This window comes from Neodiprion fabricii, chromosome 6 (genome assembly GCF_021155785.1).
Source record: "Neodiprion fabricii isolate iyNeoFabr1 chromosome 6, iyNeoFabr1.1, whole genome shotgun sequence".
NCBI classification, from domain to species: Eukaryota; Metazoa; Arthropoda; class Insecta; order Hymenoptera; family Diprionidae; genus Neodiprion; species Neodiprion fabricii.
The window spans coordinates 27472155-27500115 of NC_060244.1; the positions used below are offsets into that span (position 1 = coordinate 27472155).

Genomic DNA, 27961 nt, shown 5'->3' on the forward strand with positions numbered 1-27961 from the left:
CAAGCTCATGTTCCCCTGATCGTGTGCTTTACTTGATGGAGACTTTGGCACTCTCTTCTAATTCCCGCCAAAAATTATGTTATTATTTTCACCGTCGCTTCCTGCCCGTTCCTGCCGCTCCTAATAAGTATTTAATTATAACGGACGGTAATCGAGTGGCGTAACGGCGCAAGTCGACGGCTCAGCTTGCCGCCCCTCGTCATTAGTCGATCGAGGCGGTCCCTGGTCATGACCTTCGCGAGACCATACACTCCTGGTTGTTTGTATTAAATAGCCGCCGAATTCAGCACCGAGTAGCGAACTCGATATTTAAATACACTCAACCTGCGTGCGAGCGTCGAAATTTAAGATTGAGCACCAGCCGCGAGAGAATTCCGGCTCTTGGATCCGGCTGATCCCCGGATCAGCGGCAAGTCGAAATTACTCAACAGGTTATCCGCCTGCAAGTTTTTAACATGACACTCCCATTGGCGGCAGTGATATTGTTTCATTTCGCTTCACGTTCTCGTTCTCTCGCTGTAAAATGCGGATAGTAGCTGAAAGCGGGACGCCGATAACCGCTTTCCCGCCAAAACTAACTAACGAAACGAGACGTAGGTATGTAGTACCTACAGTCGCGTCTTTATGCAGCCGTGCGGTTCGTCATGAGTTCCTGTTAAAAAGGGGACCGTTTTGAGACCGTTGCGCATTGGATCCGAGTTGCTTGCTCACGCGAAGCGCTACTCGTCGACAAGTTTGCAAGTCAATCCGACTCTCTCTCTCTCTCTCTCTCTCTCTTCATGTGCAATGGAAGTGGAGAATACAGCGCCGGTGCAAAATCTCTGCGCGCGCATATCTTCAAAATTAAAGAATGATCAGTCGACGCGCTGCGTTAATACCACCATATTTAATTCCGACGTTTTAAGATACGTTTTAGCGTATAAAGTAGCGGAGAGATATAATCAGCGATTCAATTTCCTCTCATGACGGTTTTTGCTGACGTAAAACGATCCACAGCCTACGTTAAAACTATCCTTGAAATGAGATTAATCGATGATTAAGTATACTGCTGACTGAATGTTACGCAAGAGTCTCGAAAAAGGTATACTACGACAGACAGTGAACTTTGAAGCACATGCCAGTGTTTCATTTAACATCGTTATAACGATGAATGCGTGCCCTTGCCTTTCTCACCGCAACGAATTCAAATGATACAAATATTTTCGTTGTTCAATGCCAAGAGCAGCCGCTTGGCGCGTGGAGGCTTGTAATCCGGCCATAAGCCGAGGTATCTCAATGTCATTTCATATCGTTGAATGCCCGAATACGACCTTGCGGAAATATACCAAACAAGATCATCCGATATACGTTATACGCCTCCGACACCGTACGGAGTTTGAAAAATAGGTACATAAATTTCATCACCCTTCGACATTTGGTTGTATTTTACCGAATTCGCACAAGCAGGGTTTGGCGATCTCACACGTCTACCTACGTTGCACAGCACAGTTGCGCGAGGTTCGCGAAATATTTGCAAGCCTCGAACGGCTCCCCACCACATTCATCCGTGCGGAATCGTGCGGGTGTTGGTGTATCGTCGTACACGGAAGCCTGAACGTGTGTCGTAGTCACCGCCCATGTTCGAGTGACGTCACTACAAAGTAACAAAAAATTAACTTCGCAAAACGATGGGAGGGAGAGATCCGCGAGGCGAGTTTCAAGCCGTTCGTCCAATCAACCGTTATGCCAATATCGGGACACCCAATGGGAGACGACCGAGCAGCCGGTATCTCCGAACACAGTTGCAGGATTCCGATCACGTACAGGCGCACCCTCCATGTGTGGTTGAGCAAAATGCGAAACCGCGTGATCGCGCCTCCCAGACGGTGGTCTGCGAATTCGCAAAATACCTCCTCGCTCTGCTGCTCCCTGGATACAAAGTTCGCCAATTTGAAGGCTTGACGGCACTCGTGTGGGCTCTTCGTTCAAGGATAACAGCCCCCACAATTCTCTTCGCTCGCCAACCACCGCAGCGCCGCTGGCTCCACCGCCTTGTCTGCAACTCTAACGCGCTATAGGTCTGTTTCGCATTGGATTTTTATCATCGTTGTGCAAATACCACGTCATCGATACTGAAATCGCCCATTGCGAATTTGGCAACGCAATTAAAGCGCGTCTGCAAATCAAACAACAATGACAAGTTTCCTAGATCCGAATGATGGACGAGAATCGGCGCTATACGCGTGCAAAATTTCTTCAGGAAATTGCGAATTGACTTCGCATTCGCAAAATCTTCAATCCCCCACGGCACTTGGTCCGGATCTTCGAGATTCGCAGCACGTCTGGGCGGGGCGTCCGGGTTTCGCAGTATTGCAAACGACGCCGCAGTTGCGCGCGCGAACCACGGCGTGCGCCACGACGCGCACGGCGGGCTTTCGTACCCGGGTATCAGCAGGTCGAGGAGCCATCACTCTCGAAACCGATTGGTCACTGACCGAGCAACGTGGATCACACATGACCTCGTCGGTTCTGAGGAAGTGGCACTAAGTCCAGGGTCGGCATACGCGCAATCTCGGAAATGTGCGCGCGTGCCTTGTAGAAGGCTAGATAAAGGTTGGTAAATAACAAAGGAAGGGCACTTGCTCGGCTGTAAATCATTCCATTTCTTCATTATTAAACTGATCAAGTATGACGAACGTGATAATATGTCTTATTGTTAGACTGCTCAAGTACAGACTTCAAGAAACATAGGAGCGAGGATTTCTCGTTGAAAAACATTTCGGACAAACTAGTATCCCCGAGTAAAACGAATCTCGACATCGTCACGCATGACTAGAGCTTTCGGAGCTCCTTAACTAGGAGTCTATCTTTTCCAGGAGGAGTTTTCATCCCGGCCAAAGGAGAATAGGAAGGAAGAGTAAGAATCGAGAGAGGTGCACGGTACGTCGATTAATGCACGAAACTGCGTGATAAATTCGCCATCTGTCCTCCACCAATGGTAACGACGGACGGCATGTCCGAATCCTTCATGAACTTGTACATGCATCTATTATTCGTTAATCGTAAGTCAGGAACCCTTCTTACGATTGGTCATCACTCTGGTGCCGGCTGGTTCAAAGTCGCTGTATGTGAGACAGACTTAACGGCGTTCCAAGAGTGGAACGAGGATAGAAGTCGAGAAGGAGAGAGTCGGCGCAACGAGGCGAGGCGAAAAGAGACAGAGAGCTCAACCGCGACTCGAACGGTTCTTCTTGTCTCTAAGCGAGCGTGTTCCCCCCACCACCTAAACGTACGACTATACGCGATATTTTGCAGACTAGGACTACCCAGGGCCAGCTGAACAAGTTTCGCTGGCGAAAAATACGTCAGCTAGGATTATAATAATGTATGTATATTCATGTGAAACTCGGGGTTTCCCTAAAACTGTGGAAATTTCATGCTTTTTCCTGAAAAATTTTATATATAGAAGCAGGAGATCAGCATAGCGTTGAAGCTACCTGCAGTGCTTTGCCTATTTCACGAATTTTCCCGGGATATCTTCAACATTTTGCTCTTTTCTTCTTCTTTTCATGCCTGATGGTAATACGATGCGCGTGAAAAAGAAAGCTGAATTTTTGATATCGGAATATGTAATCACAATGTCGAATATTTTTCAAAAAACTCGTAACAAAGAAAGAATCGTCACAAAGAAAATCCTAGACATGATACGTTGATCTAGGATTGCAAATATGTGTTTTGCAATGTATACTACTACAAAATTATTAATAGTCAAATAACACAATACATTCGTATGCCAAGAGAAAAAAAAAAAAAAACTACGGGCTTCCGTCATAAAATATCTTCTCTCGTGCACGGGGTCTATTTTATCTAAACGGAAAATATGAATGCATGCGTATGTACAAGAGAAAGAGAAAGAGAGAGGGAGAAAGAGGGAGGGAAACAGAGAGAGCGAGAGATTATAATGGTTGGCCTTCGCCTTCTCTGGGCAAGGAAAAAAATAAAGAAACTAAACCAAAGTAACACAAAAAACAAAACATTAGTATAACGGATGGAAATGAAAATGTCGAACCCGTGAAATAATAACAACAAACGGCGTGAAAAAATTGAGTGACAATCAAGTGACAATACATTTTATCATCTATCAGGCGAGCACCACCGTATTAGAGCTGACCCGACTAGAAAAGTCACTGACCTAATTTTTCTCAGCGACTGGCCCGCGCAACTTCACCTTCTCCTTGTCATAGGAGAACAGAACGAGTTTGCTACGTTCCTAAGTCGTACCCGAAGCTGTATGTAAATGGTTCTCAACTGTCAGTGCGCAGCCAGTGTTTGGAAAGTCACGATGATTGATTCGTTGCCGTTAAACTGCGACTAGTACAAATTTCTCGTCGCTAACTCGAGTTGCTGAAACTATCACAGACTTTTTAAAGACGGTCGTTACAATACCAGCTGTTATTTCTTCAACTGCTGAAGAGTAAGAAAACATAAAGTTGCTACGAGAATTAGCATAATTCAAAGAATAAATTGTTACTCCAAACGAGACGTTCTTGCATCACGTAATCGATACGATAATTCCTGGATCGACTAATACTCCACTCTATTATCTGGGGAACGTGTAACATTCTGCGATCACGTGAAACCATTAGTTACAGTTTAAGTCAACATAAAGGATGACGTTATTGTCGCATAACTTGCGACACGGAGCCAAAGGAATAGTCGTAACGTTATTGGTGTGCGGAATCCGATTGAGCATCGCTTGTGGAAAAGTGATTTGAGCACGTAGTCAGTCACGTCATATTGCGTCAGCGGACCTGCGCAATTAGAAGATCCTGAGGTCTGCTCTTAACCTGCGCAACAGAGAGGCGCGCCCGAAGTTACGGTGACGTTCGTGGAAGCGGTTCTCGCCGGAAATCGAACCACTTTGGACAACTTGGTCCTTTGGACAGATGGTACTCGGGGTGGAGAGCCAATGGGACTGAAAGGGGCTTGGCAAACCGTAAGGTTATCTCCTATACAAGAGAATATATCGGCGAAGAGGGTTTTCATTTTTACTGACGCGTCCATAACCACCGCATTTCTGGCGAACGCCAATCAGGAGAACACGACGGACTAGCTGGCAGAAGCCGTGGAGTTACCGTCAGTCTGGAAGCAGCTTGCCGCGTTCATTACCGCATTGACCTTCGTCCTTGGCTTTCCTCGGCTTCGCGTGTCGCTCGTACGATTTCGAATTTCCGGGGATTAGAGGGACCAGATCAGGCCTGATGGACTCGTAAAATTACAATTTGTGACGCGCCCCCATTGTCGAGGTTCACTAAGTCAACATGACTTATTGCTGCTGCGGGCTGTCTCCGCCTATTGACTCACTCCGCGGACCAATGGCAGAAACCTTCCCCGTCGAGCTTATTGCGTCACCGTAGTTTCTGGTATTCTTCAACCGTCGGAAACTCAATCTTATAAGATTGCTGTAAAGGGACTTGCGAACCGTATCGTGCTGAAGCAGTCAGATGAAAATATCGAACTAACCAAACAGTCTGGAGATTTAAGTTCCCGAGTTCGTAGAAAGAATAGGACAGTTTATTCATTCCCTGGAAAAAGTAAATGTGGAAGATCAAGTGCCAAGTAGACAGCATGACTGTGTTTCCAAATAAACGTATCCTATGAGTAACTATTGTGTGTTGTAAATGCCTGGAGAGAGTCATGGTATCGACAACATTTTCGCTGATGTACTTTGCTAACCACCTTTCAGGCTCTGTAACTGTGTGACTACCGCTTGGTAGTACTCTCGGTTGAAATTGATCTCGCGCGAAAAAACGAGCAATTACAGTCTCAGGGTTGGAGATTTTCAGCGGTTATCGCCGAACAAAGTCACGGGGTTCGTTAGCCGATCGAAACGGGAAGACGTGGATCGTGTAGATTGACGGACAGCCCCGATCTTCAGGGAGTAGTGGGTGGAGTCTCTTAAATTGTTGTACCGCCTTTAACAAATGCTTGGTAGCAGGGTGACATCACGTCGATGGAGGCTGGTCACGTGTCTCTCCCCCGTTACGGTGCCGCGTTGCCACGTGCCAACGTTGCTATGGCGGGACATGTTCTCCTACGAACGAAAGACTCGACTGTGACCCGGCCAGGGGACACAGCAAGGCCCTTTGCCGGACGTCAACGACCTCAACACTCAATTTAACGATGCCAGTAGATCTGGGTTGCCTCGAATCCACGTAGAGCCGCCGGATGGCGAGGCGCCGTTTACGACCTTCCGGCTTCCTTCCACGCAGCTCCGTGCGCATTAACGGTGCAGCGGCGATCCGACGACCCTTTCAATTTCACGACAAGATCGGATCCGATCCCTACCAAAAAGGGTCACCTCGATACCATGAACCGACAGCCAAAGTCTCCTCTCCCAGTGACGGATTTTTTACAGTGCGCTAATGTCGAGCCGCGATGTGCCGAAATTCACCGAGGCAGATGACCTTCATTACCGTCGACTGAAGTATATCGTTATAAACCCTTTACAGCTGACCGCGTAATCGGACAGAAAATTAAAGCAAAAAGCCGTAATAATCGAACGATCATGATTAACGGTCGACGTGTTTATGCACTGACAAATCATGCATCGCGAGACATCTGTGGATCGTAATTAGGTTCAAGCGCCAGTTCATGACCGATGGTCGGTAGGATTCCTTGGTAGTTTGTCAACCCGCAAGCGATAACTCGAATGCCCATTCATTGATCCATGGAACTTCACATATTCTTCTTCACTCGTTTGTTTTCTGCTTTCTTCTTTCATTCGAGCTATTATTGCCTCGTATCTCAGCTTGCAAAAAGCCCCATTGGTAGAGTGCATGTAGGTATAAGACTCGCTTTGGTTTTCGCGTAGGTTTTGAAGAATGGCATCCGGCATCGTCGGTTCCTCCCCGTCTAGGCGAGACCGGAATTGAAGGTTCCTCGGGGTTCCTGGTCGCCTGATACCTTGCGCGACTACCAGACATCTTGCGGTCCGCACGGATTCCCTGGACGACGGAGCGCCAAACCTCGGACGCGGCGTGATGCGCGCCAAAACCGTCGCAGTATGATACCGGATGAAAAATTGGAGAAACCCAAGGAGACCGGTCTAATTGGCCCGCGGGCTTCGGCGCTCGCCTCCATTGGCTGTATTATTGATGCCCCTTGCGCGCTCGACACGAAACTTTGCCTCCCGTACCATCAGGGTTCCATGAGGTGGTTTACACGGTGTTCAGCACCCTTTTTCGACGTTCCCCAAATCGATCGACGCAGGGCAAAAGCGAGATACGCCGTCGCACTGATGATCCCTTGGCACCGGTTCCGACTGAGGGATCACGTGACGTTTGTACTGCGTAATATTCCGCCACGACATCTTGCGGCGAAAGTTTCAACCTCTAGCGGTCCACGTGACTACGAAAAACATTGACCATTTGGCGTCGGAAGGCCGCCCCTGTTATACCTACCCACGCACACGCATGGAGAACTGGCAGTGTCACTTATGCCTTAAACGTTCGCGGTGATCGTAACTTCGTGATCCAACATCGCCTTTTTCAACACGGTTTTCAACCGGTAAGGGGAGCGAGACGAACCTGCGGCTATGGGGGAACCCGAGGAAGACACATTCTGCAAGAAGATGCGGAAGGCCACCAGAGACATCCATGCAGTGAGCGACGCGCTCGTTAACGCGAAGCTTGCATTTGGTGAGCAAATCAACTGGTCTTATATGGCTACCTCACGATCGACAGTCTTGTTGACAATTTGACAATAGTCTCATTGATGCTCTCAGCTTATCAACTTTCAACTTCGACCCGCAATACGGGCTGAACCTCAAATTAGATTATCTCGCACTCGGTAGTGTAAAAGAGTGGGCGTGTACCAATTGCGGGAGTAACGAATTTGTCGGGTCTCGTTAATACTGTTCATCAGACGTGTTCGATAACGTGAATCAATTTCGAATGGTCATTGAAATCAATCATTCACCTGGGTATTATTCGCGGTGTCAAAAAGTTTCTCATTCGTTTAATGATAAGCGCACGTATTTGCAACAGTTGAAGAAAAGAAAAAAGATCCGAGAAACTTGTTTAGATTATTATAATTAATGACGCAAAAGTCACGATATTACGACTTCGTGCAGTTCTTATGAAGATTAGATTTGCATGACTAATTCTCAGCGTAGAGCTAGAGTCTGTTTATTTTTAACTGTTCGGTATACGTATAGCTAGCACGATAATCTAGTAAATATATCGTTAGGGAAAAAGAAAAACAACGCTCTTCAAAGTGCGTTACAAAAATAATACGTGCTCGTGTTCTCCACAGCATTTTCCGACAGTGGCGTATGGGCGGATGGCTTGTTGGTATTCTACGAGGTTTTTCGATATTTGGAAGGAGCAATGATCAGGTTAAAGAACACGAAAGTTGGCTCCCTCAGGCTTCCCGGTCTCCAAAGGACCGAGGCTTTTGAATTGGACCTGGAATACTACCTCGGCAAAGGCTGGATGAAGAATTACACCCCGAGGTACGAGTAGAAGAGGGGAAAAAAAGAATTCAGTCAAGTTCAATGAGGGTGATGAGATCACGACCAACGTTGTTATAACGAGCTTTCAATTTTATGCCGATTTAGGGACAGCGTGGTGAAGTACCTGATGCGCTTAAGACAGCTCGAGGACGCGGATCCGAATCAGCTGATGGCGTACATATACCATTTGTACATGGGTTTGCTGAGCGGAGGTATAATACTGCGAAAGAAGAGGCAGCTCATGAGAAAACTTTCGCCGTTCAAAGACGTGCCAATGGGGGGTGACTGCGTTACGGATTTTGGCGAATATAACGTGTTTCAGCTTAAACGCGACCTGCGTAACACGATGAACGACATCGCGGATACCCTTGACGAAGACACGAAGAATAAATTGATAGAAGAAAGTAAGACTGTATACGCGTTGAACAACGAAATAATAAGGAGTGTTAGAGGTGCGGGTCCAGTCGTTATCAAGAAAGTAATCTACTTCGTAAGCATTTTCGTTTTTTTACTATTCATATTCTTCGTTCTCTTCAAGTAGGTATCGAATCTGTTTTTTGCTTTTTCATTTCTCTTTTTTTATCGAACTGTCGTCGTGGGTTGTATTAAACTGGTCGTAAGAAGACATGTATATACATGTACATATACATACACTTACGTATATACACGTGTAAATGTATATATATATATTATATATGATAATATTAACGACAAGTTATTTAATAATTTATTTATACAATGCATAAAATCTTGACGAGAAAATTTTCAAAATTTAATACCTTATACCGTGCGTTATAACGTCACGTTATAGTTTCGTAAGTTGCGAGTATATGTGTAAGTAATATTTAGTAGGTCATAATGCGAGAATTCACCGTTAATTAGAAAGTCTGAAGATAGAGCATCACATCTTTTCGTAAATTTTGTGATAGTAGTTTTAAGATTTACAAACTCCAAGGTGTCCAACTGGTGCAGTGACGATTAAAAATTACGATTCCAATCATTCACAATGAACAAATTTTAAACGAGGAGCAAAAAGTGGAGAAATATGAAAATCTTCAAATTACGAGTCCGAAAACTAAGAAATTTTAGCTATTCGATTTGCAGAGACTGATTTGGAAACCTGGTAAGCCGCTGGATACCACGGAGTTATTTTAATATTACCTCTTATCTAAGTCATTAATCCCTTTTAAAATTCAGAACCGGTTACAGTAGGATACGCGACATTTATCATATAGCTTAAATATAACTTAAAGTGAACTCGTCCCCTTTTAATCATCACATTCACAGCACTGAATATTATATATTTTGACAGAAACAAGGAATCAAATATCATTAAAAATAAAATCAAGAAAACTTAATATATTTGCTCAACTATTTAGAATGTGACGTAAGGTGAAAATTATTGAAAAATACTTGTAAACATATAAACATATGCGTGGTAAGAAGTTGGCGAACTAATTTTCAGACAACAATATTTTATCGATAATATACTTGATAAGTATTCACTTGTCGCTACGCGTTTGGTTTATGCTGCATGTTAGCTCATGATAATTCGAACGTTGAGAATTTTTCTTGTGCAGTAATCGGTAAATGTTTCTATGGCATAGATGCATGTGTATTTAAATTATTGCATACCGCCAGCCTCAGAAATTATTTTGCCACATTTTTATCGAATCTCTTAAGGCATACAACGGATTGTCTAAGAGAAACATATTATCTACTTATCTATGTCTTAATTCATACGTGCGAAGCAGCTCTGAACGCGTTGAAATAATATCAATGATTCGTCATCAAATTTTACGCTATCATATCGAGTAAGAATTGAAATAAAAAATGCTTACACGAAGAATTCTCCATTCGCAATATTCTTTTTGTCATTTTTCGTAACTGACTATCCATCCAAAGATAAAGTTCTATTTATTATATAAGTGAATACCGTTCGTAATCAAAAATGCGAGGTTTAATGAATACTGAAGAATAAAAAATATCGTAGATCACACTTAGTCGTAGTAGGGTAATCAAATTTTTAATTAAAATTTATTCGACGTACAACAAATCTCAATATGTCATTTATTGTAATGCTCTGTGAATTTTCTTGTAAATAAATTCCAACACACTGACAATAATAATACATATCTCCTATTTTTCTGCATTGTACCCTGATCGGACTGAAGTCTTGAAAAAAATTTATTTCGCGGTTACGAAGTATCATATATGTATAATTATTCGCGATTGCGCGCGTCGCGAAAAAAGTCACTCTGTATTATTCCTAATATTCTGGGGCATCAAGTCCACGAGTGGATACAATTCCAAAGAATTTCCGGAATTCGTGTGAAAGTCGCACGAAAGTATTGAAACATGCAAAGCAAAAGTACGGGGCTTGATAAGGAAAATCGCAATATGCCTAATGCGAGTTGTTTGCGAAAAGAAATGCATCTGCGCATACTCCATAAATTCTCGCCTTGTTCAAACGTAGGACGGATGTCGTTCTTGATACGAAAATAATGCGCAAAGAGATTAGTTCGTGCACGGTGAATTGCTTAAACAATTTTAACATCGGCAATAGGCTGCAGATTCGCTATTTTCGTTCAGGTAAACTTCAAATATGCCTACACAGCCGAAAATAATACATGCGGTTTACACGTATACATGTTCAACGAACATTCTACGAACGATAAAAACCATTCGGCAAAATGTAGAAAATTTTGTAACAGTCTGAGACTTACCGGCCGCTTAACGCCTGCAGAATGACAACGCATTTCGTTCCACTGCAACTGCAGCTGCATCGTGTTGTCTCTAAGGTGTTGATATACGTCCATCCTCACAGCTTTTTTCACTTCACAGTTCACACTTTTTTACTTCGCACACCGATTGATTTAACGCATGTGATATTAAGGCGAGGATTTAAATAGACTTTGTACATTTTTTTGCGTATATTCAATATTCACAAAGACACAACATTGAGACGATCACTCGCGTTACAACTGCGTTGCTTCTGCACCGATTATATTTCGAAATTCGAACACACAAATAATTTCACGGCTTTGAAATTAACTTGACACGTCAGCTTACGTTCAAAACCTTCGTCACTGTCACAGAAGTTGAGTTTGTTCATCACAACTGAATATGTAAAACCTACCGTTCCTGACCACAGTTCGAAATTACAGTCGGATCGTCGATTTAAATTACAGTAAACAAACCGCGTCGTTGAGGTCATCGAAACGAACAACTTGGGGCTAATATCAAGCAGATAAGCCGATTAGGAGGTCGATAAACATCCAGCGTTACCCGGGCCGGTGTTTGTCTCTCCTTCATTCCCCAGGTATTCCATACCGTAAGTATTCATACATATATTTACATTCAACGCACAGCAGTTGGTTCGTAGAATTCGACAATACGGTGCAATAAATCATGTTCAGTGTGCAACGAGTCGACGCGATTTGGGATATATCAAAGCTGTGCGGTTGTTTTCAAGAGTCACGAGGTTCAAAGGAACAATTCGAAAACGGTTACCCTGGACAAATTTTCGTGACCAGTACTCGGCAGGTAAGTGGGCTTGGGGCCATAAAAAACCGTGTTAGCGATTCGGCTGCTTATTTACAATCTTCGATCAAAGCTTGCGAAACCCATTTTAGCTCGAAATCCGACGCATACACCGATACAGGTATAGCGGTCTTTATTATCGACAGGGTAGAGTCGCGGCTGGTTTGAGGCGTTAGAAGAGAGAAAAAGGTACTGATATAAGTAGAAAAAGGTAACCGAACGAAACGTCGTTGACAACGACGGATAGGAAGCGAGTGAGGTGATTTTTGATAATGAAGCGGCAGACAGCGCTACCGGAGAACTGCCGGCACAGAGATATAAGAATAAACAAGGTGTTGACGGCTCTGAAAGTCTCCCCCGACTAGAAAGACGCGAGAATAAAAGCTGTTTACCATTCGTTCTCTCTTGAGTAGCGCATGCGCAGTTGTGCTCTTTCAAAGATGAAGCGTGAGAACTTGGTATCAAACTACCAGCCTTTTGTAGAAAGTACGAAAATTTCAATATTCTCAAATATTTGCCAAACATAACCCTCCGAAACGTTTCATGTAAACAAATTATACAATCTAACTTGCTGCTGTCGCTCACCGACCTCACCGCTCGGATGTTTCTGAAAGTAGTGCGCATGCGTCAGTAGAGAGAAAAGGGCAGCCAACTTTCACCTTCCCTCTCCTTCTAGTAGAGAGACGCTTCTACTCGCACCAGAGTCCGTAGTTCACCGTCTCTGTTCTCATACCTCTATGACTGCCAGCGGGCTGGGAGCGTCGTGCGATTCACAACAATAACTGTGGTTCATAGTTGGTAGGGTGTGGCGTGTTTGGTGTTTGACGCAGGCTTTAGCCAATTCAGATTTACATTTAAATTTACACGAACTCTCGGCGAATTATGAGTAACCGTAACGTGATTACTCTTGCCGTCCTGGCGCTGATCGCGGTTGAAGGTAATTATCAAGCTTGCGTTTATTAAAACTTGTCAAACAGGTGCGAGTGCTGATTGCACGGTGACTCAAGTGAGGTATCCGTGGATAATTTTCACCGTTTAATTCGCCTCTTTTCCCTTATTTCTGTCCAAATAAACGAATTAATTGTTCTACAGGAAACGCGCTGTACTGCTACAGGTGCAACAGCAACAGCCCAGGATGCGGAACACCTTTGAACTGGCTCTGGTACTGGGGAGAAACCTGCCCCGAGTACGACGACAAGTGTGTGAAGATCATCGAGAGGAAAGGAGGTGTGCTTTTTTGTTTTGTCGTAAAAACCAATTAGATAAAATATCGAGCTAGACGTAGAATCTAACAGTCGTTCGATTTTCAGCCGAAACGATTCTGACCAGGGAATGTCTGAGTTCGGTACGCGGATTCAGGACCGACATACCCGCCGACAAGTACGAGGGCTGTAGGCCAGCTGCAAAGGATGTCAGACTCGGACATTACGTTAATAACTCGATTACTCAGCTGGATATACACAGGGATTATTACGACGAGGTGACGTGGTGTTTTTGCTACTTTGACCACAGATGCAACGGAGCTGCCGGTCTCACAATCTCCGTCAGTTTATTGGCCCTGATTTATTTCGCGAGAGGCATGATATAGGTTTAGATGCAGCTCTTTTAAGAAATTTTTTTTATTACGACTATGATACGATCACGCTAAACAAGTCGGAAATTGACCTTCTATAGAGTCTTGGTTAGACTACTAAACTAAATAAATAGACTACTAGACTAAAATAAAAATCAATCACAAATAAAATTAAAATGTCGCGGGGAAAAAAACAACGCATACATCCAGATTCTTTGTTTAACGTGGGGAGACCGTTACCAACCGTAAGAGTAAAATTCTGTCTGTTCAAACCTACGCGTATCTCGACCCGTGTGAATAAATTCTCTACTATGACATTGTTGAAAATCACAATTAATTAATTGGTTAATTATGTTAATCATTTTTTGTGTTTTTCTTGCCTTTGTCTTTTTGTTCAATATTTTTTTTTTCCTTTTTTCTTTCTTTCTCATTGTTCACACACACACACACGCGTTGCCCAATCGTAATTATCGTTAAAACTCCATCCAGTTTTCAGTTTATCATTTAAAATATAATATAATTCACCGTCGCTTCCGTCGTGCGGATACAAACCAACTATCCCATAATGTCCAGCATTTGAACTAACCTTCGTTAATGATACCTTTCCAACTTTTTTTTTTTTTTTTTTTTTTTTTTTTTTTTTTTTTTTTTTTAATATAGTCTTGGTTAGACTACCTTGCAGTAATTAATATAATCAATTTCGACTGTCAACAATTGCCGTCCGTAGTATTTTATACTCAAGCTACTAAGTAAGATTATACTTTGTTTTATAATAATAGTGACTAAGTAAAAGAAATTTGAATTAGTTTAAAGTGCCTTTTGTCACATGACAACTAACATTCGAAGGGATCTACTGTACTCTCCGTCCATAAAATATTCCCAGTTTAACACGTTTTGTATTAAATCTTTATAGCTTACGTTATTTTGTATATACTCCATAAGAATCTGAGTAGTACATAAGCATAATTGTAGTATATTTATTGTATCTATGTAAATGAAAGGATTTTTATCACTGTAGACAGTGAAAGTGTCTACATCAACGACAAACATTCAATATACATAGATCTGAATGCGTTCTAGAAACGCCCTGGTATCATAGTCATCGATTTTTATAAAATTACATATTTTTTCACTCCAAATTGTGTTCTCAACTACTGTAAGATATAATAAACGATAGTTGAGGTGATTAAATCACAAACACATCTGTCTTCAGCGTCATTTTCCCGTTTCTCATTTCTATCATCAAACTCTCATCAAGTTATTACGATCAGTAGAAAAATTGCAGGGTCGGTATGTTATCGATGTATCCGACGAGGATCCACAGCCCCGAAATTCAGATCCATAAACCTCTAGGCTCTTGAAGAATGAAAGCCAATGGCAATGTACCCGGCGCACGTTCCATACTACCTACTGAATTATTACTTATACCGTCCAATAAATAGTAATGTTCGTCTGACTTTATACCGGGTAAGCCTGAAAGATCGTTCGCGTGCATGTTTTTCAGCTTTCCGATGTAAGTCACAAGGGCGAGATATTGCGAAGGAAAAATTTGTTTTCAAAGAAGCTATCAAGAAAGTATTAGACTTTCAGAATTCTTTTTCACAGATCGGGGTGACTGTGCAGCTTGAAAAAGTACTTGCGGTGCAGTTTCTGGGTGGACGATGCACTGAAAAAATGCAAATTTCACGTTCGTTAGAGGAAAGAGCGTCGTTCTCATTGCCGCGTGACATCATTAAAACAGAACTAACTGGATAATCCACCTTTTCATTAAGAATCTTGCAAAGCCCTACATCGCACGTGTATTCAGAGTGCATATTGTGTAAGTTTACCAAACTTTCGCGCGAAGTGAAAGAAGAATTTTTTAAATGAATAGAAAAATATTTTCATTTCAATCCAAAGGAAAACACTGTTCAGGTATAACGTATTAATTGCATAAATTATACCGAGTGGATAACCGCGATCACGTTCGCTCTAAAATCTGTTATTTTACTCTAGCATCGGAGGATCAATTCTGTATACAGACAAACGTAATATAACTGTTTATATAATATATAGTCTATGCGGTTTTGGCGATCATCCAAAAAGTAAAATCGTGTCTCCCAGTGTCCCAGTTCTCGGACCTTATACTTTGCGCTCGATATGTATGCCGTTAATATTGTATACCTACGTCGACGAGGCACGCTTACAATACTTTTGCCAACACTGACCAATTTCCAAGTAGAACGTAGAAGGGAGAAATTAGAATGAGGCAAATTGAAGGAAAAAGCCAAAAAGCGACAGGCTTATCCTTCGCCCGAATTCTTACATCAATCACCTATTTATTTTAGTCTTCTATACGATAATTATTCACGCGCCAATTCTTCATATCCCACTCGTGCATTTATGTACAAGGTGAAGAGGTGTATCGATTCGCGTCTCCCTGTATCTAGAAATATCGATCAAATTATCGAAACTTCGCCAACTGTAGGTGTATGCGTTACACGTATAGATAAAGTATACATACCCTCTTCCATAATAGACGTGGACTAACAACGCGCGATTCAAACTGACTGACTGGCTATTACGACTCGATAATTGCATAGTGCTGGATACGTACACGTGTATATTAGCACAAAAGTGACGCGGCAAACGAACTGAAATATTCAAATGACAATATACGATTGCCGGGTGAATTGTAGGCATAGGTACATTCTAATTGATCGCATAGAAATTAAGGATTCGTAATGATTCCCTGCTGTACCTCGAATTGCACCCAATTTTGCGCAACTCGAACAATTGCAAAAAAAAAAAAAAATCATCCCGCAGATCCTGCGGCTCCGTTTCGCCATTAAAGTCTGACAATGAGTCGATTCGAGTGGACCAAAACCGGCGAAAGTCTAGGAATGTTTTTTTGCGCGTATTTGCAGAGTGTATTTTCACCGCACGGATGTATGCAAGTATATTTTGTACGTCATGTTCACACACACGCACAGACACAGACATAACGTCATCTCAAATTGTAATCGATAGAGGGCCGACGTCGTGGCGCCAAAGGATGTCTCTATTATTTTGGTCTAGGCGCTATTCGACGCAGTTTCGTTTCATCCCCCTCGATTCAACCCCCTCCAGCAGCTTTCGCATGTATGATAAATAAGTCCGGGGCTGCTTTACCCAGATGGAACAATTCCGCTTGTCTCGAAACGACGTAAGTGAACAAAATTTACAAAAACCGTACCTCGTGCTTTCAAAAAAACAGTACACAACATTACACTTTGAAATTAGCGCCGTAGGTATTCGTTCAAACGGATCAAGAACTTGGATATCATTTTTGCAAGGTTGAAATATTGCACGAATTAATATCGCACGTGAAGCCGCGCAAATTGGCGGGAAAAAAAATTTCACATCTATATTTCTAGGTGCAAATAAACAAAATTCGATATCGTTACACATTAAAAGCACGTGATCAAATTGTCGATCGATATAGACTTTGATGAGCGAGTTACGGATTCGCGAACCTGTTTCGTTTGTTTAAAAACGTTGGAGAAGAAAGTAAAGGAAAAAAAAAAAATAAATAAATAAAGAATTAAAAAAAAAAAAAAAAACAACAAAATGAGAAAGTGAAGTATGAATAAAAACGCCAAGGACACGGGGGCCGTATTTGTTGAAGAAATCTATAACGCGAGAAACAAGAAAAGAAAAGTAAAAGAAAATACTTTGGCCTGTTATCAATACGTCGGGTAAGGGTTGTCGGGACGGTTAGTAGGGGTTTATTTTCTCTAGGGGTGGTTTTGGGTCGACGTTTTCACCGGTTGCAGTACGACGGGCGCCGTACTGGCGTCGGCAGTTACCCCTAAACGTTCTTTGGAGGCGGATCCACCCATGGCTTCGGATTATAAAAATGAAAAGTACAAAAATTCGACTGATATTAGGGTAAAACTGGAGTCGGCTTGTCGCGAGCTTGTGCTAAAACCGATTCGCGTTGCCGCGATGAGGTGATAAATTGTGATAAAAATTAAATAATATAACAAGAATAATAATGGTATTGATAATAATAATGATAATAACAGCAACAACAACACCAACGATAACGTGTACACGTTTTTTAACGGGAATATAAAGTATGTTTGTAATACATTCCGTGCGTGCGTTGTACATTTGTTACTGCGTACAATGTATAACGAATATTGTTGTTTGTTATTATGATTCAACGTTGATTCATAGCAGTCCACAGATAATTGTATAATAAATCGTAGTGGGAAATGAAAATTATCTGCAATACGAGGAAACACTCGGCATGTTATTAATTACCTAACACAGAATTAAACAGAATGACAATCAGTTATAATATTGCTAATTCGCTAGAGTAGAATTCCGTGTATTGTTAAGTAAAAGCAATGGTAATAAAATTTTATTCAATATTAATAAACCCTTACGCGGTTAATATGGGTGAAAACATACGTGTCGATAATTATTAATCGGACACGCGTCAGAGGGGGATGTCGGTTTTATTCAACGCTTGACGTATACGCGATAGATGGAGGGTATTGTATAATGCATCTCAGGGCGAGCGATTGCTTTCGACGCATAATTTTTCTCCCAATTTTACAAATAACCTACAGTATTACACACTCGGTCGAAATGTTGCAGTAAACTTTGAGTAATGCGTTACGAAGATATTGAAAGTGACAAGAAATCAACTACAGACCGAAATTTTGCAACGATAGTGCAATAAGATATATATTATATATATACCTGTATATATATATATACATGTTTTTTATTTATACAAGAAATCAAATCACCGTGATTCAAACTTGATGATCGTCGATCAGTTTCCGCTGAAACTAACTGTTTGGGGCAAAAATGAACCAGGAAGCTGAAGAGGTAAGATATATTTTATGCAAAAGTTTTATATTTCGGAAGAGCAGTTTTTTTTTAAAATTTTTTTTATTTTTAACCTTGAACACTGCATTTCGACAAATAATCTCACTGTCAAAGTGAGAGATGTATCGTACATCACACCCTCTGGAGAAAATTTATTTGAAAGGCTACTGCTTTAGATTCTGACGGTGTTAAGTTTCGGTCACGTGTTCATTAACGTGGCTCAAAAACTCCCGCATAGATGACGCAGGCTCTTAATAAATTCAAATCTGCAAGTTACTTTCTATCCGCGCAACTGCAGCTAATAAGAAATTTTTTTACTTAAGCTGGGAGGCTATAGTCAGTTTTTATCAATTGCGTAAAACGTCTTATATTTTGGCTAATATCAGAGGCTACGAATCGCAATGAAAAAAAAAAGGAATACAACAGCAAAATTCTGTATGCAATACCGAAAAAAAGCGCACCGCAACATTTTTATTTTACTCAAAAATAAATATATGGCATTAAAAATACTAAACCGCGATCGCGATTCAAAGGGTCGATCACACTTTCCAACGACTAATTCTCTCCAGAGGGTGATAATTTCCCGTTTAGAAATGATTTTAAAAAGCGATGTCACACTTGGGAATAATTACAGGCGGAGTGAATTTTTCCGAGATTTTTTCTTCCCCTTCCCCCGGGGGGATAATAATTTACACGTGTTTCCGCAAATAGTATAACCCCATGCGAGCAAATTATAATTAACCCACGTCCTTGACCTTAATTTACCGTTAGATTACGTATCGTAGAGCTGCAAAAATGCCAATTCGATTACAGTGTACCGAGAATTGTTATCGAAGCGGAAAACTTTCGAATTTTAATACCGATTGGCATAAAGAAAATAAAAAAATTAACCTTTTTCCAATTTGAAATGCAACGAATTAAACGAACGAAGTCGTTTCTCTTTGATCTGAAATATGTAAAAATCGAATTCGACATTTTATTTAATCGCAGTGTGTCGATGTGCACAAATGTTCTTAAAAATTTTTGTGATTGACCCACTGCAGCAGCGGCCAATACCGCAGACGCTTTGCGGCGCCCTACAGAAAGAAGCAAACTGCAAGTGTCTGGTCTTGTCAGTTTTGATATACGGATGTTTAGCGGCTGTGACCTGGTGCAGATGCGCGAACGTTACGAAGGTGAATATTTCAACGCCTGTGATATTTTGCCTTTATAATTCGAAGCGAAGGTCGCAGGGCCAAACTTTAGCCGACTCATTTTCACCAACGCAACATGCAACGGCACAATGCCGGAACTAATTTACCACAATGCTGTGTTATAGGTACAAAGTTCCCCGCAGAAAGCTACAAATTGCGTCACATGATACCGACGCCACGTTATTTGCCTATAATTTATACGGGGTGGCGACAATATTTCTTGAATAAAATGACCCGACCTTTCCCGTAACAAAAATTCAGAATTCACTGACGTTCTTTCGAAAAACTTGTTGGGTGATTTTCGGCAGCTTTAATGAAGAAAAGTTTCAGAAGATGTACATACACCTTGAATACGTAAATTTGGATCCAAAAACACATAGTGTCGATGCGTTTTGCACAAATAATTAGAATTTTCAACAAATGCAATTTCCGAAATTTGAGTTTAACTGAATTTACGAAGCAGAGCTGCAGTTTGAAAACGATTTATAAAAACAAAACTAGGTTTCTTCTTACGGTCCATCGTAATTCCTTGACTTTTCCCAACAGACGAAATTCGTCACATTGTTTAACCAGAATACCGTCAATCGATCGAATTATTACCAATAAATATTATTTCCTCTTTCAGGTTGTTATTGACTTTTTGAAGTACCCGATTACTAGTACAAAACACGTCTCGCCATGCGACGACGGCTACGTTTACATACCGGTTAGTATTTTCACACATTGTATTAGTTGCAATATCTTCTTTTTCCAACATCTACGTAATACAAATCATCGTAAAATTTTTCGCTTTTGAAAAGATGAAAATCGTCCTGATCCTATTTTCAAATACTATTGCGAAATTCTTCGAGTTTCACATTATATACCTGTTTCGAATAATATTTTCTCGTTTCTCTCTCGGATGTCATTTGCAAAGTTTTAATTGCCAGCGGGGATGTTCAGCTGTTAGTCAAGTTTTTATCGATAGAAGAAAGTGTTTAATTGATGCACTCGAAAATTCGTTAGACCCGAACAAACCCTCTCGAGCGAGCACGAGATAATTTGGCAGAAGTTAATATCTTTTTCATTCGTCACCGCGTATCGGTGTGTATCTCATCTAATATACGTGCGAAGGAAAAAGTAATATTTCCAAGGTATGATTTCAATTAAATTGTAAATCAAGGTTCTCAGCGACGCAATATCAAGCGAAGAATGCAATAAAACTTGTACAATTCAAAAATTAACGCGAAAACTTGAGATATTGGTTTCACGAGACGAGAGTCACGTTCAAAGAATCTTATCGGAGAATAACGGTATCAAAGGTCCGATAGAATTTTTTTCCCCAATTCCGCGTGAAAACCTGACGAGCCAATATCTCGACAGAGGGAATGAAATACTTGAAAGAGAGAGGTAGAGAGAAGCAGGGAGAAAACACACTTTGCAAAACAAAAGAGAAATAAACGTTGTAATCCTTTCATTCAACTTTGGGGTGCCTCTTTGTCCTCGAGGTGGCATTCATGGGCATGCTGTACCTCGTCTACTTGGTCGAGTGTTACCACTCGCCGATAAGGATCGACCTTTTGCACGCGAGGAGCCAGGACAGCATACTCACGAAATTAGCACAGCTCAAGATGGCCAAGGCGACGATATGGTGGAAGGCGATATCTTATCACTACGTCCGCAGGAAACGCCAGATAACGAGGTACAGGAACGGTGACAACTACACCACGACTCAGGTACGTCACGGGCGATACTGCTCATCCTCTGATCTCCCCGAACCAAGGTCTGAAACACGCAAGCGATTATCCGTTGAGTATGTCGGCTCGCCGAAAATCGATACTTACTTTTTGTCAACTTTATCGCGAGATTGTCGTACGTACGTTGGGTGTGTATCAAATTACAACGTTCTCAAGCATCTTACGAAGCTCTCTTCGCAAATAAAAAAAAAAAAAAAGTTGAGCTTACATTGAAGATCCAATTCCAAGCATTGTTTCAAAACGTTTCAAAATTGTTGAAAAGCTGGGAGATTCGTTCGATCTCATTTCACAATGGCTCGTTATATTCAAATTATTATCCGGTAACGAAATTAACACGAAGTGTTGATTTTCGGTCAATCTGCAAACTCCGTAGTCGTATAATTATAATTAACCGTCAGGTGCAACGAGACGGATTTTCACGACACAGTTTTTCTGCTCCGTATAAATTTCGTTTAACAATCTTTCAAATTCTTTTTCCGTTCAAATTCTTGGTGTTTTCCTTGCTCTTTCGTCAAAGCTCGAGTATTTATTCTTCGCTGCTCGCTAACCGGGAAGGATACACAGAGAAATAGAATGAGACAGATAGACAGAGGATTTGAAGAATTTGGCTCCAGTGTTGGCCCGCTAAATCGAGGGTCTCTGTATAAAATAGGTCAGGGCACTTGATTTACTTTTACATAATGCCCGTCCAACCTCTGGGTATTGTTCAAGGTTATTTTCAAAGTTCCCCTATAACGCTACACGCTATCCGCTTTGCTGCTGGATGGAAGTTCATTTACGGACCACCCGCCTCTAATTCCTTACGTATCCCGTTACCGTCGGCTCCCTAGGCTGAAAGATTATTCACGGTAAACGCCTGTGAATTTTTTCTCCTCGATTTCTTTCCGCTCTCTCGCCCCCGCCTTCGTTCTATTCGTTCTATTATCAGACCGGCGAGCAGAATTTTTTTCCTTTCTTTCGATTTTATGGTTACTTTTTATACTTAATATCAAATTATTTTTTCTTTTTGTGCGATAAAACGCAGGCTTCGGGCCGAATCTACGCTGGTTTGCAAACCGACCGGATGTTTGAGATCGGCTGTATAATAAATTTAATAACGACGGTAATAAACGCGCGAAGGCATGAAGGAATTGATTATTATACACGTATAACTTTTTATACATAAACGAAAAAACGCGTTTGCCTCAGGTCTATTACGAGAGGGTGAACACCCACGCTGCAACCTCGTTTTACTTCTACGGTTACTGCGGCGTCAAGGACATCAGCAAGGAGTTACTCCTGGACCCGAAATTGCCGATAACGAAAATATCCCTTACGAAGGGGTTCGCCTTTTCGAACATGAGGTCAGCGACCGAATTCGAGGAGGCGAGGTCGAGATTCTTCGCTGAACAGGTAAAACGAATTGATCACTTGGTAGAGCAGGTCGAGGATAGGAAAAATTGATACTTCAATCCGCCTAATGCTTCGCGAACGCGATATAACGCTCCGTTAACAACGAGTTGTATGTATACCTGTATCGACGCGTCGAAGACGTCGAGGACTTTACGGCACTTCATCTCTCGCCACTCCTTAAATCATATTTCCTTCCGACATGACGTGTTTCCGATCGAATCGTACGCGCACGCAACACTCACAGGAGCACAGGGACGACTACATGGAGATGCGGGAGGGCCTGGATCTGGGCTACAACTTCAACCCAACCTCCCTTGTTGCTGTCCTCGGAAAACCCTGGTTCACAAACGCTTACGTCTACTGGAGTCTGAGCGCCCTTCTCCTCAGCTGGCCCTTAAGGATCATCATCGAGTGCAACACGCAGTACACCGATTACCAAGTAGGATATCAACAAATTTTACCGGTCGAGGGTGAATGGGATCCACGGTCAGCTGACGATGAATCGAAAGTTAGGAAGAGAGAAAAGTACCGGTTGAAAAAAAGCTCCAGTAATGTAATTTTTGGAAACGATGTGGTGAACACGAATCAAATGACATCCCTGCAATGTTACACAAATGAATCTGAACAAATTCGAACGGCACAAGCTACGATATGAACAATCTAAGGAAACGTTGAAATCGGATCACAGACGCGCCAGAATTGAAGCACCGTGAAAGTTTGAATCGTGAAACATTCTCTCATATTGCCGATATTTTAACACTTGTCACTTCAATTCGCTCGGATGCATTATCCTATTTTACACAATAGAGATGTTTTTTCATTCGTGATTATTACCATTGGTAGAAATAAAATTGATACTTTCAGTGACTTTTCACTAATTTGTCACTGTCTTCCATTGCCTATTTACTGATTCTTTCCAGTGGCACACTTGTAACTAATTCATATTCAGAGAGTGCAGGTTATTTAACCAATTACTTTGCTTATTACTAACTTTGGAATCGGAGCAACCGGATCTGAGTATTCTTCCGTAAATAAAAATAAATAAATAAAAAAATTGTACCGATTTCCTCAGATCACAAAACTCTTTGGCGTCAACTACGACGCACCGACCGCAAACGGACAACCGATTCACGCTTCGTCGAGCCAGCTCAGCGCTCCTGGTTCGTACATGCTGGTTCCGAGCTACAGCGAGGCTCTGCTGATGGAACCGGCACCGGTTCCGGTTCGTTCCGGAGTCAGCGAGGAGCCTGCAACAGACATGGTGCCCAGCTACTCGGAGGCGCTACTGTACGAGAGGGCGTACGACCTCCAGGGTGAAGTGAGGGTCGAGCAGTGCCCGGAGGCGGCTGGCGGTTCCTCGGGAGGAGGCTGCGAGTGTCCGTGTCACGGACAAGTTTGCGAGGCGGGGATTCCCGGCGGGAGCAACCGAAGCTCGATGGAGGTGCCGGAGGAGGCGCAGGACAACTGCTCGGTCGGTAATATCGGCAGGCCCTGTTCGAGCTGCAGCGAGGAGCCGATGAGCGTCGGGCATCCGGATCCCGTGCCCAGGCTGATCGGCGGAGGGTCGAGTCGCGGCTCGGCCGAGGCGCTGAGCCAAGGTTCGGAATCGACAAGAGCGGGCCCGCAGGAGAAGCCGCGGCATATCCCGAGGGAGAACTCGGAACCGAACCTAAGGACGAGCTCCGACCAGCTCTTCTGCGGTAGTGTTCCAGTCTTTGGTCGCGGGGCGGCGCGGCTCAGCCTGGAGAACATCCTCGAGCACGATGAGACCGTTGAGTCGGACTTCGGCACCCGGGCTGAGGCCCTGATCCTTGAGGAGGATGACGATTTCGACCCGAGACGTATCGCCGGTACGAGTCGCGGCGCGATTCCGAAAACCCTCGAAGCCCCCGCTGAGCGCCCGAAAAAGATACCCAGCTCCAGGACCTACTTCTGCATCAAGTCCATCCTCAAGCAGCACCGTCGGCGATACACTCTCGTCACACCCGAGGAACTCCAGAACCTCGTTGGCCTCGAGCAGAACGGCGATGTCGCATCTACCAGCCGCGGATGCAACCCTCAATGCTGCGGCGCTCATTGGGAGAGGATCGACGTCAACTCCAACACCCTGGAGAATGGCATGCCGCGCAGGGGGCAGCAGCTATTTCAGGGCAGCCTCGACAGCCTCAGTTCAGGACGCCTCAGCGAGGCCCCATCTATGCACAAACGGGACAGCTCGCGTACCCTTATTTTCGCCAGTCCCATTCAGGAGATATGCCCCAGCGATCCGTTCGGCGGAAGGACCTTAGTGCCCAGCGAAAATCCACCGGACTACGAGGATGCCCTGGATCTTCCTGTTCTCTCCAGACTCAAGCGGTCGGTTATGATTCGACTCATCGTTGCTTTTTTTCTCTGAATTGATCGCTATTGAAAGTTGAATTCGTCTCGGTAGATTAGAAATGAAAATCATATTATAGTCCGTTTTTACCGACCGCGGTAAATGTCGCACACTATGATTCGACTTTCAGAAAAAGTGAGCATCTAGTACGACTTCCCTAGTTTTCCTGCCTCTCCGTTGGTTGAAAACTAGGGAAAACTGGGAAGTGCCATTTTACACGGTCGGTAAATAGTGACTATCCGACGTACGGGACTCATATTTTGAACTGATTTCAACAGGTCCTTCACGGAGCGTGAGACGCGAACCCCGGGGGCCGGGGTCCGGAAACACCATCGTACGTTCAGCATAGAGCCGGAGTACTTATTCTCGGGGAACCGGGGAGTCGAGAGGCGCTGTCAGGGTGACGGAATGCCCTACGACGTAGTAATCCCGGTACAGAATAGCAGAGTCATAATGCCGAGTCAGTATCGGCGGACAGTTTCGGAGGACGGAGCTTCCGGTTCGAGCGGTTGCTGCCGGGAGCAAGAGCCGGAATCCGGGGGCCGTCTTTCGAGGCTGACGCGTTCCCTGACGGAGAGAACGTCGTCGAGGAGAAACGGGGATCGTGACTTCCGGAGGAGCCTGACGGACAGGATCGAGTTTTCGAGGAATCGTCCAGGGAGCAGAAAGGTCAATATAAACATGGAAACCTCTTTATAACAAGTCCGATACGTTAGAACAGTTTTTTTCGACGACGTCGTAAAAGTTTTTTACCTCAGTGCTGCTTATATTATTTTTCAATATCTTTCTCGGGGCAAAGTGTTCCTCTGACAGGATTACAATGATTCTAATATTCTATTTCATTCGGTTGACAAAATTTGCTATACATGTATACTTCGTACGAGATGTTACGTCCTTCTGAAAGGTATTGGGAACCAACGTATGGACGAAGCTGTATATAAGCAATATGGCGTCGGAGAAAGTGATCAGCTGATGGCTTTATGCAAATTATGCGTATTATAGGACACGAAAAACTTCTGGCAAACTGACGAGCCCTTATTTTGTTGTATCGATTTAGTAGAGAGTATAAGGAGTTCGAGAAAAAAAATTGTTAGATAACTTTTGCCGACAAATGGCGTCTTCCGATGTGTTGGTTCCTAATACAGGTATAATCGTTCCTGCGGAACTCGATCGCTCAAATTTAACGCACGATTTGACTATAGAGATAGTAATCATGCAGAGAACTTTTCAATTTATCCTTGAGAAAATGTGTTACTTTTAAATTTCAAAGGATCATTGATCTCAACAAGTCAAAATATATAAGGGCTGAAAAAGTGCCACGTTAGTATGTAATTTGAAAAAATTTAATTCGAATGTCGATCAATTATTACTATATTCTATATCTATAGGTGTAATGTATATTTACAGGTACTGATAATTAGGTGTTCATTTTCTTTACAAGGACCAGAAGCCGAAAGGTTGATCGTCGTTGTTATTCTGAATAGTTTTTCTCTTTCTAATCGATGCTATTTTTTCCGCATAATTGCTGAGTGTGATGTGCTAAATGATGTTCCATTGTTTTTATTTTTAGCATAAGGACTAAGCGTATAATTGATATTTAAAGAAAGTTTTTGAGCCAGTGTTCTTACATGCGGATATTTGTAAGCTAACGAATGTGAGATTTTGAACCGCTGCATTCCGAGATCGAACTTCTCTTGGTGGATCTATGTATAACGTTAATTATGCTAAGTCAGCGAGTAACTATAGGTAAGTAAGTTATTAGCGATAAGACGCGTAGCGACCCACGGCAGCAAGGGTTTGCAAAAGGCTTAAGGGAAAAAAAATCACTCAAAAGATCAGGAAGATGTACGCTCGATAAACTTATGGCTTAAATCGCTGTGCCGCGCAGTTAGGTAATAAATATAAATATACGCATATATACACACATATACCGTATACCTTACATACATAAAAGATTCGAAGAGCGAAAAGCGTTGAGTGTCCAAGATAATGTATAAAATATACATACACTCAATTAGCTAAAGCGTCCGAGAAATGCGCGAAATTACGAAAATGTCACGTCCCGGCGAGCGTATTATATTGCAAATTTATTCTCGGATACGCGCCGGTCGGAAATCATTTCAGAGAATAAGAAAGATCCATTCGAAAAGTATACATTATCGTCGTCAATTTTCGCAAAATTCCACCTATTTTCCACCCAAAATGATTAGATTTGTCTACCTTCTTCTTAAGCGTTGTTAAACCAATAAAAAGACAAATTATATCGAAAAGACCTCATTGCCAATCCGAATGAAAATGAAAATTACGAAATAAGAATTAAAACAGTGCCATACAGCGTAATTAATAATGACAAAGAAAAAAAAAAAATCTATTATAATGCGAACCGTTCTCAGAGATTAATCAAATATGATCGACACGATTACATGCGTGGCGTATAACTGCGAAATTATAATAAATCGAGGAAAGGATGATTTTATGATCGAATACCAGTCTCGGTATTACATCAAAGTGCGACAAGTCCCGGGGGTGGGAAAGATGTGTTGAAAAAAGAGAGAAAGAGGAAAAATCGTGATACTAGCGAAGTAGTTATTTTATATATATATAACTATAATATATATTATACCTGTATTTTATCTTAGTCAGGGTTGATTTGAAGCTTGAGCTTAATTAAAATATTCAGGGCACACACCGTGTGTGGGAATTTTTGCGCGCAATTACACATATAATAAATATAATAATAATAATAATAATAATAATAATAATAACAATAATAATAATAATAATAACAAC

At 42.4% G+C, this 27961-nt stretch overlaps 3 protein-coding genes across 7 annotated transcripts; all 3 read left to right on the plus strand.

Moving 5' to 3' along the window:
* The first annotated feature begins 1951 nt into the window (after positions 1 to 1951).
* LOC124185604 (transmembrane protein 151B-like) lies at positions 1952 to 27936 on the plus strand. Of its 5 annotated transcripts, XM_046576511.1 has the most exons (10): positions 1952 to 1962; positions 3242 to 3246; positions 17496 to 18473; positions 19517 to 19648; positions 20292 to 20372; positions 21154 to 21381; positions 22591 to 22794; positions 23039 to 23233; positions 23867 to 25149; positions 25450 to 27936. In XM_046576511.1, the coding sequence occupies exons 3-10, from the start codon at positions 18453 to 18455 to the stop codon at positions 25868 to 25870; spliced, it is 2565 nt and encodes an 854-aa protein (XP_046432467.1). In that variant the 5' UTR covers positions 1952 to 1962; positions 3242 to 3246; positions 17496 to 18452; the 3' UTR covers positions 25871 to 27936. The 5 variants fall into 5 exon arrangements, with proteins under 5 accessions (XP_046432467.1, XP_046432468.1, XP_046432466.1 ...); XM_046576512.1 differs by lacking the exons at positions 1952 to 1962; positions 3242 to 3246 and having other exon boundaries at positions 17566 to 17581; positions 18380 to 18473; XM_046576510.1 differs by lacking the exons at positions 1952 to 1962; positions 3242 to 3246; positions 17496 to 18473 and having other exon boundaries at positions 19290 to 19648.
* Positions 7402 to 10625, plus strand: LOC124185615. Its single transcript, XM_046576531.1, has 3 exons — positions 7402 to 7679; positions 8296 to 8494; positions 8600 to 10625. The coding sequence occupies exons 1-3, from the start codon at positions 7577 to 7579 to the stop codon at positions 9033 to 9035; spliced, it is 738 nt and encodes a 245-aa protein (XP_046432487.1). The 5' UTR covers positions 7402 to 7576; the 3' UTR covers positions 9036 to 10625.
* Positions 12748 to 14796, plus strand: LOC124185617. The gene is made up of 3 exons (XM_046576533.1): positions 12748 to 12974; positions 13130 to 13264; positions 13348 to 14796. Exons 1-3 carry the CDS (start codon positions 12920 to 12922, stop codon positions 13623 to 13625), a joined length of 468 nt encoding a protein of 155 aa, XP_046432489.1. The 5' UTR covers positions 12748 to 12919; the 3' UTR covers positions 13626 to 14796.
* Positions 27937 to 27961: the final 25 nt, after the last annotated feature.

Excerpts from the sequence above, each read along its gene's own strand:
- LOC124185615 (XM_046576531.1), top strand. The coding sequence starts at position 7,577 with ATGGGGGAACCCGAGGAAGACACATTCTGCAAGAAGATGCGGAAGGCC. Across the intron at positions 7,680-8,295 it reads TAACGCGAAGCTTGCATTTG|CATTTTCCGACAGTGGCGTA; the intron begins GTGAGCAAATCA and ends TGTTCTCCACAG. Across the intron at positions 8,495-8,599 it reads ATGAAGAATTACACCCCGAG|GGACAGCGTGGTGAAGTACC; the intron begins GTACGAGTAGAA and ends ATGCCGATTTAG.
- LOC124185604 (XM_046576509.1), top strand. The coding sequence starts at position 20,052 with ATGCGTTTTGCACAAATAATTAGAATTTTCAACAAATGCAATTTCCGA. Across the intron at positions 22,795-23,038 it reads CGAGATTCTTCGCTGAACAG|GAGCACAGGGACGACTACAT; the intron begins GTAAAACGAATT and ends CAACACTCACAG. Across the intron at positions 23,234-23,866 it reads CGCAGTACACCGATTACCAA|ATCACAAAACTCTTTGGCGT; the intron begins GTAGGATATCAA and ends CGATTTCCTCAG.
- LOC124185617 (XM_046576533.1), top strand. The coding sequence starts at position 12,920 with ATGAGTAACCGTAACGTGATTACTCTTGCCGTCCTGGCGCTGATCGCG. Across the intron at positions 12,975-13,129 it reads GGCGCTGATCGCGGTTGAAG|GAAACGCGCTGTACTGCTAC; the intron begins GTAATTATCAAG and ends ATTGTTCTACAG. Across the intron at positions 13,265-13,347 it reads GATCATCGAGAGGAAAGGAG|CCGAAACGATTCTGACCAGG; the intron begins GTGTGCTTTTTT and ends TTCGATTTTCAG.